Source organism: Protopterus annectens, chromosome 16.part0 (assembly GCF_019279795.1).
Source record: "Protopterus annectens isolate FY-2018-M chromosome 16.part0, PAN1.0, whole genome shotgun sequence".
NCBI classification, from domain to species: Eukaryota; Metazoa; Chordata; order Ceratodontiformes; family Protopteridae; genus Protopterus; species Protopterus annectens.
This window is the reverse complement of record NC_056750.1, coordinates 326,745,138-326,761,505: the sequence shown is the minus strand read 5'-3', so window position 1 is coordinate 326,761,505 and position 16,368 is coordinate 326,745,138. Positions and strand designations below refer to the sequence as shown.

General features: G+C 34.8%; 1 protein-coding gene across 1 annotated transcript in view; it reads left to right on the top strand.

The window, feature by feature from the left end:
- The first annotated feature begins 5,138 nt into the window (after positions 1-5,138).
- LOC122790592 (centrosome-associated protein 350-like) overlaps positions 5,139-16,368 on the top strand; it is a 541,040-nt gene continuing 529,810 nt past the window's right edge. Inside the window, exons 1-2 of the mRNA XM_044058119.1 lie at positions 5,139-5,859; positions 6,645-6,738. Of these exons, the coding sequence (XP_043914054.1) occupies positions 5,151-5,859; positions 6,645-6,738 (803 nt within the window). The 5' untranslated portion in view covers positions 5,139-5,150. The remainder of the gene's footprint in view (positions 5,860-6,644; positions 6,739-16,368) is intronic.

The following is a 16,368-nucleotide window of genomic DNA, read 5'->3' as shown; positions in this document are numbered from 1 at the left end:
TTAGACACAGCAAACCACATTTGCTTTTTGAAGCACCTATACAGCAACTGTGTCCCAGAAACAAAAGTAAACTACAGAAATAATGTTTTACATTGCTTTTACTTAATCTGTGACCAGGTGTGTGCACACAACTGTGTACATATATCTTGACCACAAGCTGAACATAGCCATATGTGCATAGCTTGGTATCTGTTAACATCTTTGTGTAGCTATATGCACTTTGGGATTGATCTGAGGTTTAGGTGAGTTTATATTGATTCTGACAGATGACATGTCTGTTCACAACCGCAGTGGCTGTTTTGTATTAAGAGATGTCTTTGAACTGTATTGGCAGTTATATTTATGGGATACTGGTCATTTAAATAGCTGCTGAGCACCACGGCCAGATCCTATATTCTCTGACATTACAAAGATTGTAGACAAGCAATCACAAGAAAGCATGAGGTGCCTAGTCATATACACCTTTAACAGCAGGTATTTAAAAGTTCCTGCCACCCTTTACAAGCACTTACTAGTACGTACCTCCGAGTAACAAAAATGAAGTTCAGAGTTCTTATGTACTCCAGGAGGCCATTCAGAAGCCTAGCCAAATCTGGTTAAGTGACTAGCTTAGAGTCACACAGTAGGCAAACAGAGGGTGAGGGAATAAAACCATGGATTACAGGAAGGAGCTCATAGCCTTGATTCTGTGTATTATCTGCCAGACTAGCAGCAGGCAGTGACTGCAATCCTCATGTAATGTCTGTAAGGCATCTGGTATCAAAGTATGAGTGGAGAAAGAAGAGAGGAGATAAACCATATGTGGGCTTTTTCTGAGTGATTCCCAAAGTAGTAGCTCTACAGACAGCATACCATGTTATGAACTGTGCCCTCTGTATTCATTGAGGAAATTGATGTATTAATTAATAACATCACAATCTTTCCTACATCCTTAGCAGAATGATTCTCCAGTATCTAGGGGTTGATTTCCTGCATATTCTTGCAAAAAAAAAGCAAAATTAGACATCAGAAAATTTGAGCACCTGGTGAAATTGTTCTGGAATTAAGCCACATATGCTTCATCTCAGTGAATTCATGTATCACCAGCATGCCAACCTCAATGTTTGACTTGGGAGATGCATTCTTCCTCTTCTTTCCCTGCTCAGACTCCGATAACAGATGCCATGGAGATTACATGAGAGTCTCACTCGCTGTGTGTTCCATACCTTACATATTTCAATTTGGTACAAATTGAAATATGACACTGGATGGTTAGCAAAAAAAAAATTTTATTGAGAACAATGCGTTTTTACACAGTACAAAAAAATGCATTTTGTAAGTGCAGGACTAGTAATTCAACAGTTGCGATTAAAAAAGATGTAGAAACAAGTCTCATTCACTCATACCTTTAGAAACTGCTTATATTTGTATTTAATTTTTCCTTGATGAAAGGAAATATTAATGTTTGACTAATAAATCACAGATCTCAAGGAGAACATCTGCTTCTTTGGAAATACTGAAAAAATGGACAATGAATTAATTTAGTACGCAGGAAAGAACACAAAATAGTTAAATTTTGGTACGCAGGAAAGAACACAAAATAGTTACATTTTACATATTTTAACTTCAAAGATGAACTATATGTATGCAATATGAATTATTATAAATAGTGGCAATGTAAGATTTCATAGGACTACAGTAGTTTGTACTCTAAATTATTTCCAGTATATAAAATAATACTCATTCAGATATGTTTAAAAATAAAAACCGAACATATCCAATAGAGCATATAATCACATATAAACATTCATCACTGAATATGGATGTTTTTCATTCTACAGGTTAATTATTTAGCAAATAGGGTTATTTACCATTCAGTATCTTTGTTGCTACATTTCACATGTACTATATGTGAGACATCTGAAAATCAAACTCCATCGCCAGTATGTGTAATATATCGTTTCCAACGTAATTCCAATTCTGTATCATAGCTCAAAAAATTATTTCCTTATAACAGTTTGCTCACCAGTATTTCTGATAGAGTAGTCTACAGGAAATTTTTAAAGTGTGACAACTGATTACATTTCCAAAAATGTTCCCAATTACCTCTTTCTTCCCCATCACACTGGCAACATTTGCTCTCTACTAGAGGAAAAAATATTTGGAGTAGACTTGGAGTATAAAAATACCTATGCAAAGACATCCAAGCAAAGATCCAAACTCTTCTAATCTTTGTTGCATATTTGGGAATCATACATATATCCCCATTGTTTCTTTATAAATTGCTTATCCAGTCTCTCTTCCCAGTGCTTTCTAACCTACTCTAACTGATTCTTATAGTTATAATGCAATATTTTGTATGCTCTGCTAATTATCCCTTTTTAACAGCAGCTTCTGTTCTAAATTCTACTAAAAATTCTACCAGTGCTGGTGTTTCCTCATTTCTTTCTCTTTGCCTATACTCTGATTTCATTCTTTGATGAGGGAAGCAATCTCTGGCTTGCACTCCAAATAAATTCTTGGCCTCTTCCCATTCTATTACTTTTCCCTCTCCAATTATTTGCTCCCAATATTGTGGTTCCTTTGACAGTTTTCTTCAGTAAATTCCAGCTTCCTATTGCCTGTATCCCTAATTGCAGAACTCCCTATTTTCAGAATCTCCTTTCTTCATTCCTGTGTTGGCTTGGTTCTTAAAATACTGTCTGGGACTTTATGAATATAATATTCTGCATAGTTATTAGTATTCTCTTTAAGGATCTGCATCAAAAATCCCAGTCTGTCCTTGTTTCTTGAGCTTCCCCCTGTTTTGTCATCATCCTTATCCACTTTGAATTATAGCTTTCCGCTTGTGCTATGCATAGGAGCCTTAACTATTCTATTGGAAAAAATCAGCTTATCCCACATGACTCTTGCCATCTTCCCCTCCCAGATAAAATCCTTCAACTCTTAATTATTTACTATCCACAACTTCTGTGTTTGATAAAAATATGCCTGACCTGTGTATAAATCTAAAGGAACTAAAAACATTTTAACTGCATGTATCTTGCTATCTATCCCTAAAACAGAACTTCCAGTTTCTCAGTTTTTGTATTATCTTTTGTTTAGTCTCTTCCCACATATCCTTAGCTCTTATTATTGTTACCACGCACATTGTGTTTAACATTTTGTACTGGAATAAATAAACTATTTCAGTGACCATTTAGTTTTGTGCTTTCCTTTAATAAATGTGTACAACAAATATTTACAATGAATTACATTTCTGCATTGCTTTCTTATATCAGCATCTGCATCTATCACCGATTGTCAGCCTGGCTCTGTGGCTTAGAGGGATGGAGCCCTAAATGCTATGGGATTTCATTAGCAAGCGTAGCACTGCAGTATCTAAGGAGACAAGAAGAGGATTGAAGAGGTGTGGGCCTCTGCACTTCTCTCAGGTGGGTGGGTGGGGTTGCTTTCACTGTGTGCACTGGGCAGTATGACCTTCTTGGTGGAGACCAGATGACCACTGCTCTTATAGCAATTATAAAAAAAATTATTATTTACACAGTCCACAGCTGATCAATACAACAAAGTTATACCTATCAACAATTAAAATATTTCAAGCAAGTCTTTAAGTTTAAGCCAAAATTTATATGAATGTGTAATATTAGAAGTTCTTATCTTTCTAGTATGCAATTCATGGGAAATCCTGTTCTGATGACCCCTCGTATATATCTCCTCAGTGTGTACTTAAGTTACAGCACGGAAAAACAAGGAAATGTGACCCATTTCTGATTGCTGCATAGATGATAACCCCTCCTGATTAACTATTTCCCTAATGATGGGAAATGAGTGGGCCAGTTGGATGGGAGGAGTCTGATGGTCGTCAGACATTGAGGGAAAGCAGCACAAAAAAAAAAAAGAAAAGAAAAAAGAAAAATATTGTATGGAAATGTCTGTTTTTACCATTTGTGTAACTCAAGGCCAGATTTTAAAAGATCTGCCAGCTAGGTAAGTTTGGTTTGCTTCCAAAAGACCTGATTTTTGGTGTTACACAAAAGTAAGTCACTTACACTATCTATAAACAGGTCTGCTATTGAACCAGATTCCAAAAGACTTGCTCTCAGTGTAAGTGGTAGTGTAAGTGATCGCTCACACTGAGATCAATCCTTTTGAAATCGAGCCCTCAGTCCTTCACAGAAGTAAATGGTACACAGACAGGAACATTGTCCTTTATCATACTTTGTGCTATTGAGTAACCTTTCCATTCAACTCCTCCATTGATGACACCACACTCTGCATACTACACATGTAGATACAAATCTGCTTAAGAATGAAAAGAAAAAAAGAAAAACATTCTCCATAAAACTTTTTTTTTAAGATCCCAAAACATAACCATCGACAAATGCTGATTGATGTGTTTTTTTGTTGGATCAGTGGAACTGGACTGGTATTTGCCAGTGTGGAGATGGAGCTTCGGTTGCCTGGGACTCTGTATCGTGTGTGTGTGTGTGTGTGTGTGTGTGTGTGTGTGTGTGTGTGTGTGTGTGTGTGTGTGTGTGTGTGTGTGTGTCTTGTTTATGTCACGTGCCTTGTGTTTTTTGATGCAATCATTCTGTGTTTGGTAACCATGACCTTGAAGGAACATAATTTGCTTCCTCTGTGCACTTTGTGGTTGCATGTTCTAAATGACAAAAGTTTACTTTACTTTATGCGCAGTCTTCTGGTACCTTCAAAACTTTGGTTCACATCAGAGACCTCAGAGATAGTAGACTGTTCTAAAGTGCTTATCACATAAAGTTTTTTAAAAGTATTCAAAACTTGGGGAAATAGTTTTCTATTTTTGTTTTTTTCTTATTCGATCACTAGACTTTAAATATATCACATGTATATTGTTTCATTTTGTGACTGTTCATTTAATTTGTGTTTAATGTTTCTTTAAGTAGCTGTTTAGACCCAGTTTTAATAATGTTATTTCTCATGAAGGGCTTAGTCCTGAAAGCACCCATACTTATGTATAATATATTTGTTTTTTGGTACATCAGTTTTGACATTTGTTTCTGTTTTTTATACATTTGTTTTTGACATGGCAGCAGCTGTGATAATAATTGAAGTAAGGAGAATTATGCTACAAAATACAGTATTTTGATTTTTTTGAATTTCTATTAATGTATAGTGCCATCATTAAGAGGATGACAGAAAACTTAAGGATGGCTGCCATACAAGAAGGCCAACCTCAAAATCAAGTTGACATGTGTTGTACCACCTTAACAGTGAGACAGTTAAATCCAAGCTGTGCTTCACTAGAACATTTCCCCATCTGCCAGTTTAGCTCAACAGTGAAGAATAATACAGATGCAGGTGCATTAAAAGTGCCATGCTTTGAAACTACTGAGAAATACAGGACAATACAAGAGAGGATTGAGGCCCTTGGCAACACAGCTGCCATTTTGGATGAGAGGATAGAGTCTGAAGCTAAAAGACTGAGGATCAATAGAGCATTACAGTTCCAAGGAAACAAGGGTGGTATAGATGAGAGACAGCCTGTTTTTTTCACAAGTTCTCCATCAACACAATATCAAGAAGATAAAAAACAAAAGTTTGATAAGACCTTAAATGTACAGAAGGAGTCTGTACATGGCTTAGATGACTCAAAAACATCTTTAACTAAATTGCAGAATCCACCCTGTAGCCTTGGTGGTGAAATTAAAGATGGCAGACAAGTGACCCAACGTAGTCCAACAGAAGTAAAGGAAGTAGTTAATTCATTATCAGACACTGGAAGTGTTAGTATTGGGTTAGCACATAATGATACAAACCTGTACTGCTCAGCTAGAGACCACCGCAATGTTCCTGATAGCAGAAAAGAAGTAAATGATACTTCATCACTGAAGAAAGCAGGTAAGTTAGCTTTGTGTTTTAGTTTTGTGTAATTTTTCATTTCTTATTCACATAGCGGTCAGCTACACTTTGTTCTTTAGACCTTGCCCATAGTTTTATTTATGTAACTTTTGGAATTAAATTTCTATACATTTTCTGTTCTTTTACTATTAACTTGGCTGAAAGTAGTTGAAAATAGATTACTTTTTTATTTTATTTATGTTTATTTATTTACTTTTAGAGGGGCACCTAGCCGTGTCCAGTGTTATGTGTTACTTTCACATAGGCTGCGTCGTGTAGCATATAAATAGAAAGCTGCCATGAATGTACTACTAATAATGAGTACAGTTACCATTAATGTGCAGTTACATTCATATTGTATCCAAAATTTGATGCAGATCCCCCACCCATACCCTGTTTAAAATATGACAGTATGGGTGTTATCCTAACCCATCTCAGACTGATGCTGTATGGCAAGTATGGCTTGCTGCTACCAGTTGAGAGCATGTTGTATTCCAGTGAATGCTTGCCCTTTTCATACAAATGTAGTTAAAATAAAGCCCAGTAATAAGCAGACTTTCTGTAGTTGATGCAGGGTTTAAACTCTCATGTAGACAGTTCAATAAAAGTAAACTTTCATAGAATATTAATTATTACCTAACTGTGTTAGTCACCTAATAGACTGTTGTAATGTGACTTAATGGTATGATAGTATAGACTTTTTTGTGTTTAAATGCTTGAAAATATCCCCTATCAGACCTCTTAATGTGATTTAAAAGCTATACATTACTTCATTGTTTTTTCAGATGATTCAGACATCAATGATCTTAAACCTTTCTCAGAAGAAAACCCTAGACTGAGATATATGACTGACATAGTACCAAACCTCTTTCCCATAAGGTAATGGTTGCATTTATGTATGACTGCATGTGTACTTGGATGTATATGTGTATGTATTTAATCATTTTTGGACTCTTGAGTAGCCATAGATGTGATTGCTTTCATGTGTGATGGGGAAGAAGGACCTGGCAACCTACTTCCATTTCCCCTTTGCCTTGAAAACTCTACAGGTAACAGTGGCTGTCCACCAGTTTATTCTAGGAGTCATGTGTGACTCAGAGTGTGAGCAAGGGGTTAATGATACATTTCCTTTCTATATTTCTCCAGCCAGAAAATTTGCAGACTTAGGGCTTGCAACAAATTATTTCTGCATCACAAAATTAAAATTAGACTGTAGTACTTTCTCAGAGGTCATTGGACCCAACGTACTATTCATTTGCAAGTATTCTTCCAGAGCAGCTTTGTGTAACAGCACAGACTTCTACTCAGGCTTTATTTGTTAGAGTGTACAACCAATAATTCTTGATAGCTAGACTTTTGATGCCATGTTTGGAACAATGACAGTTTTTTAAACAACTTTTTATTAATTTAAAAACAGATTGCACACAATTATTTAAAGATAAATAGAATAAAAACCTAACTATTTACAGATTTCCACAACAAAATCAAACACAGAAAACTAAATAATTAAAAAATTATCAGGTAAATCACTTATTTTTGACCAGAATCTAAACTAGTGAGTAATATGTAAAGTTCTTATTTTGGCAGTTGACAATTCTTTTTACAGAAATTTTTTGCTAAATTAATGAATTCAGTGAGAGAAAGTTTTACATTTCTAATTTGTTGTGACTATTTTTGTTGCTGTAGCTAAAATGGACCAAAGGAGAGGCACCTGCACCTTAGGAATGGAATCCGGAACTGAGCAATAAATAAGATCAAGGAGTTAGAAATGTTACAATTATCTGTACACAAATCTTGGGCAAAATTTCTAAATTCAACCCAAAAAGGAGTTACTATTTTACAGTCCAATATCATATGAAAGCAATCTGTATTGGAAACTTTATTACAACTCCAACAATTAATTTTCCCATAGTTATATATTAAAGCTGCTTTATGTGGAGTTAAAAAGCTCTGTGAAGAAATCTCCATGTATATATTTTCCAATAAAGACAATTCTTATTTAAGAATTAAGCATTTATCTTCATCAGAAAAGGCCTTCTTATTAATCTTAGTTGAGTAAATCCAAAATAATAAATCTGTGGAACAAACTCTTCTCTTATTATTTTATAAATTAATATATATGATTTATTCTTATTTGAGTTACTATTGATTCTAAAAAAAAAACTTGTGTCTTTGGAATATGTTTTGTTTGAGAATCCATGGAGCTTTTAATTTTTATCTCCAACATATTTTTAAAGACGGTATAGTCAACCAATTATTCTTTTCTAACCAATGTCTTGCAAAAAGATGATCTGTATTATGTGATTTATTTCTAGTTAAGAATTGATGCCAAAAGTTTAAATTTGCATCTTTAAGGTCTATCTAGTATTTTGTTTATATTAAAAGTTCCTAAACAACCCACAGTATTTGATATAGGGAACAATAAAAACACATATTTAACTATGTAATTAGAATTCATGAATCTTTTAAAATTTATAAGGATGTAATCAGTGAAGGGAAAGGAATAATATGTTTTTTCTTTTCATTTAAACATAAGTTTTCCAAGATCCAGTAAAATTTATTACTTCCAAATTTAGAGACAGATTCTACAACATAGCTGGTGTTAATATTTCATGAATGGATTTCCAAGCAGTTTGGTAAGAGGAATTTAACCATAGAAATATTAAATTGAGAATTATGGATCTGGCATATAATTCAACATGTGGAAAACATAATCCATATTCTTGCTAACTTCTAACATGCCAGTCAAAGGATATTCTTGGTTTTCTTGGCAAACCAGAGAAAATTAAGAAGAATAAAATTTAATTTCTTAAAGATGTTTTAAGAGGGAGAATAATTAGAGATTATAGATAGAAAAGTATTTTTGGTAAGATCATCATTTTTATTAAAGTAAGTCTATCTTCCATTGTAAAGAAATGTTCCAATTAATATTTTAGTAATAGTGTCTATTAAATTACCATAATTTGCTGTTGTTGAGTTTTTTATAGTAAATTTAATTATAATTCCAAGATAATATAGGCCTTACAGATGCAAATTTAAACTTTTGGCATCAATTCTTAACTCGAAATAAATCACATAATACAGATCATCTTTTTGCAAGACATTGGTTAGAAAAGAATAATTGGTTGACTATACAGTCTTTAAAAATATGTTGGAGATAAAAATTAAAAGCTCCATGGATTCTCAAACAAAACATATTCCAAAGACATGTTTTTTTTTAGAATCAGTCCCAAATAAAATTCTTACAGTTTCTTAAATAATTATTAACTTTTTATTAATAAGTAAAGTTTCTGTTTTATCATGGTTAAACATTAAACCTGATACTTTTCAAAGTAATTAATAGACTTGGTTCAATTTTCTATTGACTTTTCAGTATCAACACTTGTTATTAAAATGCCATTCTGCAAATAACGGAATTTTACAGGAATAATTTTCATCTATTGAGAATCCCTGAATTTTGCTATTAGATCTAATAAAATTTGTGAAAGGTTGAATTGTTAGAACAAATAATAGAGGTGACAAAGGACAATCCTATTTTGTACCTTTTAATATTTTGAAAGAACTGGAAAGAAAAGAGACAAATTTAATAAAAGAGAATGAGTTACTATATATATTAGTTATAAGCTTTATAAAATCTAGGGAAAATTCATATTGTTTAAGTGCTTTGAACAGTATTTCCGACTAATAGAATCAATAACCTTGGTTATATATCTCGACTTATTATAGTTACTTCTTTTTTGTTTGTTTGTTTTTATTAGTCAGATTTATTAAAGCATTAAGCCTAATTGTTATTCTGAACCTTTCTATGTAGTATAAAACCAATCTGATCATTTATTAATCCTGGCATAATAAGGTTCAATATTTTTGCAAGAATAGATATAAATATTTTATAATCAACATTTAATAATGAAATAAGATGGTAAGAAGAGCATGTTAGAATCTTCATTTGGTTTCAAGATAAGAGATATCAGGGAATATTTCCAGGAAGGGGTTGATTGACATATGTTTAACTTGCTGAACAACTTTTAATAGGCTATTTAAAATATTATCTGGGAATAATTTGTATAATTCTGGGATTATACCATCAAGACCAGGGGCTGGTGTAAGATTATTAAGTTGATGTTTTAACTCCTTAAAATAGAATGACTTATCAGTTTTGGATCTTTGTTCTTTGGTTAATTTAAACCTCAGTCAGTTTTTTTTAAGATCTGATGATAGGTCCTGTGGTTTTACTTTTGTTTTAGTAGTCACAGTTATTATTATATTCTGTCATGATAAACATGTGTAAGCCAGTACTGTACACCAACATAAAACCTATTTTGCTTAATGCAATAAATATCTGTATTCATGGGGATGAACTGTGGGGAACCATAAGTAGAAATGCATCATGTCTCAGCTGCATTCTCTGCTCTGTACACTAGCAGAAGCATGATTAAATGAACAGCTAACCAGAGCAGTGCAGAGACCTCCCCTTCTCAATTCCAAATTGCAGCAGGGGACAAGTATCAAACTAAAAGCTCACAACTGCAATATTGAAAGTTAATTTCCTATAGAAAGTAACTGGTCTCACATTGCTTTCAGATTTCAGCATAGAAATGTATAAATTTGTAACTCCCCTCATAGGCAGATTGCAAAAATGTTTAGTGCATATAACAAGATGTGTGTCTAATTGGAAGGATAAAGGGCTGCAAAACAATCAAAAAGCTAAATGACAACATGGGAGCTCTAAAAGGTTATATAGAAAGATGTAACACTGTAATCATTGTAAGGACTCCCAGTCTCTTTTGTTAAATAAATAGAAAACGTTAGAGGGATATGTATGTATCACGGAGAAAAACTGCTTCTACTGAACTGGCTTCCACTCCACACAAAGCAAAGTACTTTTTATTATCTTGTCAAATGTAGTTTTAATGAATAGATGGGTAGCCACAAATTCACCCCCAGTTTAGCACCCCTCTCCCTCATGGATAGGGGGAAACATGTAAATGCCTATGGATTGTTCATATGCAGAATATAAATGCTAAAAAAAACAAACATGGTATGTAAGGCTAGGTTTCCTTATGATCCTCGCACATCAATAGTCTAGTAAATGCCTATGAACATATTACCTATTAAGAGCTGTCTCTCAGATGCTGATCTCTCCATATTATCTAATGAGCACGCTTATCTACTGACTATGCCTAACCCAGTTGAAGAAGTACTTTCTGTTATGAAATAGTTAAAATAATGGAAATACCTGCCCTACACTGTTTGCATTCAAAACTTTATAAAAACTTAGTAAACGATTCCATTCACAGTAAAAGTTTTCAGTGCTTCACTCTAGTCCTAACATGGGGAAGGACCTGTCTTTGTTCCTGCCATATAATTAATATGGAGGTTGAAATGCTTACAAAATTGTTGCTAATGGTCTAAAAGAGAATATAGAAGAAGTTGCTTAGTGATGAGTTAGCAGGCTTTGGCAAGTAACTAATGACTGTAGCTGTTTACATCAGTTACAGTGTGTACTCTATATTCTAGCTGAGATAAACCTGTTCAGGGGCCATGTGCACTGGCTACATTTCAACAGTGTAAAGTGGATTTTCATTTTTCTCCAGTTCTATTCTCGGCTGGAGTGCCTTCTGTGTGGAGTCTGCATATCCTCCCTATGTTTGAGTGGGTTTCCTCTGGGTGCTCTGGTTTCCTTCCACATTCCCAAGACATGCTGCAGGTGGATTGGACATTCTAAATTGGCCCTAGTGTGAGTGTGCATATATATGCCTTCTGAAGAAGGTTGGGGGCCTGGCTGACATCTAACAGGAACAGCCGAAAGGAGAAGAAAGTGGATGTTCATTTTTATTACTCTAGAAGTTATGAATTTTCCCATTCAATTTATAATTTGGATAAGAGGACTACATTCTATACCAACAGTTAAAATAAGAACTAATGAAGTATTCTGTAATACTTCATCACAACATGAAAAAAAGTCCTTATTTTCTGTATTTTTGTAGCACATAATTTAATAGCTTCATTTTATCAGTGTAAACATTATAATATGTACTGCTACTGCCTCGGTGTTATGTGTACTTATATTTTGCATTTTATGCAGTTTTAAAATTTACTACTATTGCCTCTGTTCTTATATGGAGCTTGTATACATACTACAAAGCTTTGTTTTCATCCAGGTTGTAGCTGAAATGGATTGGCTATGATTAATCAACTGCCCCAACTGCAAAATAAATAAATGACTGTTATCCACTTTTTCTTCAGCTTAGTTTTACAAACAATGAAAAGAAAAATCCGGAAGACTACCTAGGTTGTTCCTGTTGTGATTGAAGGTTCTCTCATTAGTCTGTGTATATGATATCCTGCTTATCCTCACTGAATAGTGAAATGTCTGTAACAGTTTTAAATATTATTTATATGTGCTGTGAGTTATCCATTTGCAACATGAAAGGAGCTAAACCGTGCATACTTTTTCTTCACATGCACAACTAATTTTAAATAAACTGTCACTTATTGCATTGGCCAAATCTTGTTGGATATCAAGGTGTCTAAATCCTTGACACCAATGTTATATGAAAAGAGAAGGCATTTGACTCTCTTAGGACTAAAGCTATTTCCATTCTTAAAAGATGGCAGTCTTTCCCTTTCATTCATAAGGCATATCTTAGATTGGGATACAAATTTGACTGACAGCTTACTGTAATTACCTTATTTACCCCTGCACTGCAGAGCAGTGAGGAAGGCAACTGCTGCAGTTGTTACAGAAACTGTTGTATTTAGTTTTCATAGATGGAGCAGCATTTTTCCAGTATAGAAAAGTCTGCCCTGGTTATAAGGACTTTTGTGAATGGAGAGGTCAAAATAGCCAGGTGTACAGCTGTGTTTTAATTGGTGGAGTTAAAATACAACTAATATGTACATGGTCAAATGCCCACCAGTGGGGTGGGGGTATCCACTCTGGCTAATCCTTCTCCTATTCACTTATAGTACTTGAGTTATGCAGTAATATCAGTTAACCATATTCAAGATAAATCTGCCAACAGCTAATTCTGTTCAGTCAGGAAAATTCCTTTTTCCCCTGGTTAAATAGTAATGTGTTACTAATTTAATTGAACAAAATGCCCTGCTTAAGTTACCAAGGATTCTGTGACATTTTAACATTTAATAATGTTTTTGTTTATGGCTACTTCAGATCCATCTGAGAAATCAACATAGTAGTGTAAGTGCCTAGCTGTTTGCCTTTTTATCACTGTTTTTGTGTGTGCAGAATGATTTGGCTTGTTCTACTGTGCCTGTTTGCATGGGGCTGATGAGAATTAACATTTATTACTGACTTCAAACATACAGTTATTGCAAAAAAACAGTGATCGTGGTAAAAAGGCATTCAACTGAGGCAGCCCCGGATACCTCAAACCAGAATTGATGCAATAGACTGTAGTTGTATTCATTGTTAAGTTTCTTGAGTAAAATGTTAATTCATATCTGGCTCATCATGGAATGAATACTGCTGCCTTGCTCTTTCAAAAGCTAAGTGGCTTCCAGTATGGGCCAGATGGAATCATCTTGGTTCGTTACTCTTCAAAAGACAAACTTGATACCCCTTCCACTCTCTCCTTCAAACTTTGTACTGCCACTCAAACCTATAACCTTAGAAGCCAATCCAGATTGCGTCCCTCCTTATAAACCCCTTCTCTTAAACTGCACTCTAATAGCAGTTGCTTCTACATACTGGCCCCAAAACTATGGCAGTCACTACCTCCTGATTTAACTGAGCTGTCTAGCCAAAGGGCATCACATAAACTAATATCTCCACCTGGCAGTACTTTTAGCTCAGGTGGAGATATTACTGCTCTACACCAACTACACATAGAATCTAAGCCCCTCTTTCATCTTACTTGTCTCTATTAGCTTTCCAATTCTAGCAAGTATTATTCATATCGACACCACTTCTGCTTAACTCTGTTCTACCTTTTGTATTCCAGTTATGTACAATAAATAGATTTGCTTTGTTAGAGATCTGTGTATAGCTTGTCAGATTGCTTATGCTTATTCATAATTGTAAACCATTGTAATCTGTATACTGCGCTTTATATTGTCACATTATGATGTAACCCAGGCTGAGTCTGTAACTGGTAATTCTTTGATCAGTGTTCTACCCCAGTAATCAAATTTAATTAAGTAAATAAATAAAAAGCTACTGTCTTGGTAGTCTGGGTCTGTATATTAAACTTTGCTTTATTTAGTATCTGCTTCTTCTTTCTACTTTTCCCAGTTAGGGGTCACCTTTATTTAGTATTTGCTATAGCTGTTTTTCCCTAACTTTACTTTATACAGTCTTATTGTATTAATACAGGAAACATCAAATGTCAAAAGCAGTAAGAAGACATCAAATAAACATTTTTAAATGTTGTAGAACTTGGTTGTCCATTCAAGTGCAACAAAAATAAGTGACTTCTAGCTACTTAATTAACACCCATAGCGCCATATGATATCCAGACATGTTTTTTGATGATGGACATAACTAAATGACTTACCAACTAATAACAGGCAATATTAGAAATAACAAGAGTTAGTAAGTAACACAGTGATACTAAGATTGTTAATCTACAATCTCCTGCAGTTGAAAAATTAGTCACTTCCTGTCACTCATTACTTTCAAACCTGAGAGCGCTACATGTTATCGATGGGCATGGTATGAAATGCCATGTAGGGAGACCAGAAAACATAGTGTCACTGTCCACTTATTGCACACTGTATGGGAGATATTACTGCTTGTTTTCTAGTTATTACGAATAAATGCAATATTTCTGTAGTTACTTAGTACTTACAAAAAACAAGTTTCTTGTAAAGTATTCCATGGAATCAGCTGAAACCTGCAGTGATGTTGAAGAAGACTGACATAGGTATTTGCACAGTAATTTATACATTTTCAGACATATTCAGTCATACTTATTTTGCTATTTCTACAGGTTAGTGTATTGTTTCACATTTCTGTAAATATCTCCATGAACAAATACTCAGAGAGAAATTTCTTGTCATCGTATGAAAGTTCCTGACTGGCTATCAAAAGTTTTATGAAAGTATAAGTCTAGGTTGTACAGTCTCTAAGAAATGACCATTTTTTGCGAAACTTTATGGAAAATGAATATAATTCTGTGTGAGTGCATAATATAATTTTAATATGAAGACTGTGAATAAAGCCTAATAAAATGGGGGGACAAAGGCCCCAAAATAGGGTCAGATTTTAAATATTGCTGTTATAAACTTAGAAAGTTGTTAGAGAAACTATGTGTGTGTTAAACTAAATGCCAAAAAATGTATAGTCATCCCTTTTGGAAAAAACAAAGTACCCACAAATTATCACATAGACAGCAACCCACTGAGTATGGAAAAAGTAATCAGAGACCTAGGGACCCAAGTAGACAGCGACCTCTCATTTGACACCCACGTTGCCAAAGTGGTTAGAAAAACATTCTACCTTGCACACCTCATCATGAAGGGATTCACATCCAGATCCAAGGATGTCATTGTACCCCTATATTCCTCCCTCATCAGACCCATGATTGAGTACAATGCCCCATTTGGTATGTACCTCACCCGGCATTTGCAACAGCTGGAGAGACCACAAAAGTACCTCACCAAAAGGTTCAAGGGTCTCCAACATATGTCTTATTCTGCCAGACTAAAGAAACTTCAGCTCTATTCAGTAGCATACCGCATGCTCAGAGGTGATCTCTGCCTAACGTACAAGGCCATGTCCAATCAGGATCTGATGGACATACTCCACCTCAAAAAATCCAAATCCATCAGGACCACGAGAGCTAAAGACTTAAACCTCGGCACAAGTATGAATAGGACATGCTGGAGGGATAGATTCATAACCCAGATGCTTCCCATGCTTTGGAACAGGATCCCAGTTCGTATTAGGCAGAGCCCCTCACTGACTCTCTTCAAGAGAAATCTTGATGAGTGGATGGGAGATCGTAAGTTTACCCCAGGGCTTACATCTGTGTCACTGCTAGACAGGGGCACAGTAAACTAATTCTATTATATAAGGGGACCTTCGTTGTGTCACTACTAGCCAGAGGCACAGTATTCTAGATTTATTCTGTACATTTTTGTACCATTTCATGGGGTGGCAAAAGCCACATCACTATGGCTAGGCTTACAAATGCCCCAGGGCAGGTAGCCTAGTACTATACTATGAAACTATGAAACTACTATACTATGAAACTATGAAACATATATTTTCTGAGGGATTTAACATATGAAACTCAAATGTATCAGTACTTAGTGACTTCAGTCCAGAGATTATCCCAGTGATTTCCCAGAAACCCAAGAATTTTATAAAGAATAGACCAAAAGTATGAGGCAAAAATCTGGACAGTTGAGAGAGATGTTTCTCCATAACTACAGTCCTAAGGTAATGTTTCTCAGGACAGCTACGTAGCTACACATTTAATTTCATTCTGCTTATCTGTACTGGAATTAAACCTGAACCTTTGTACTGCCTTGCTATGTTTTGTA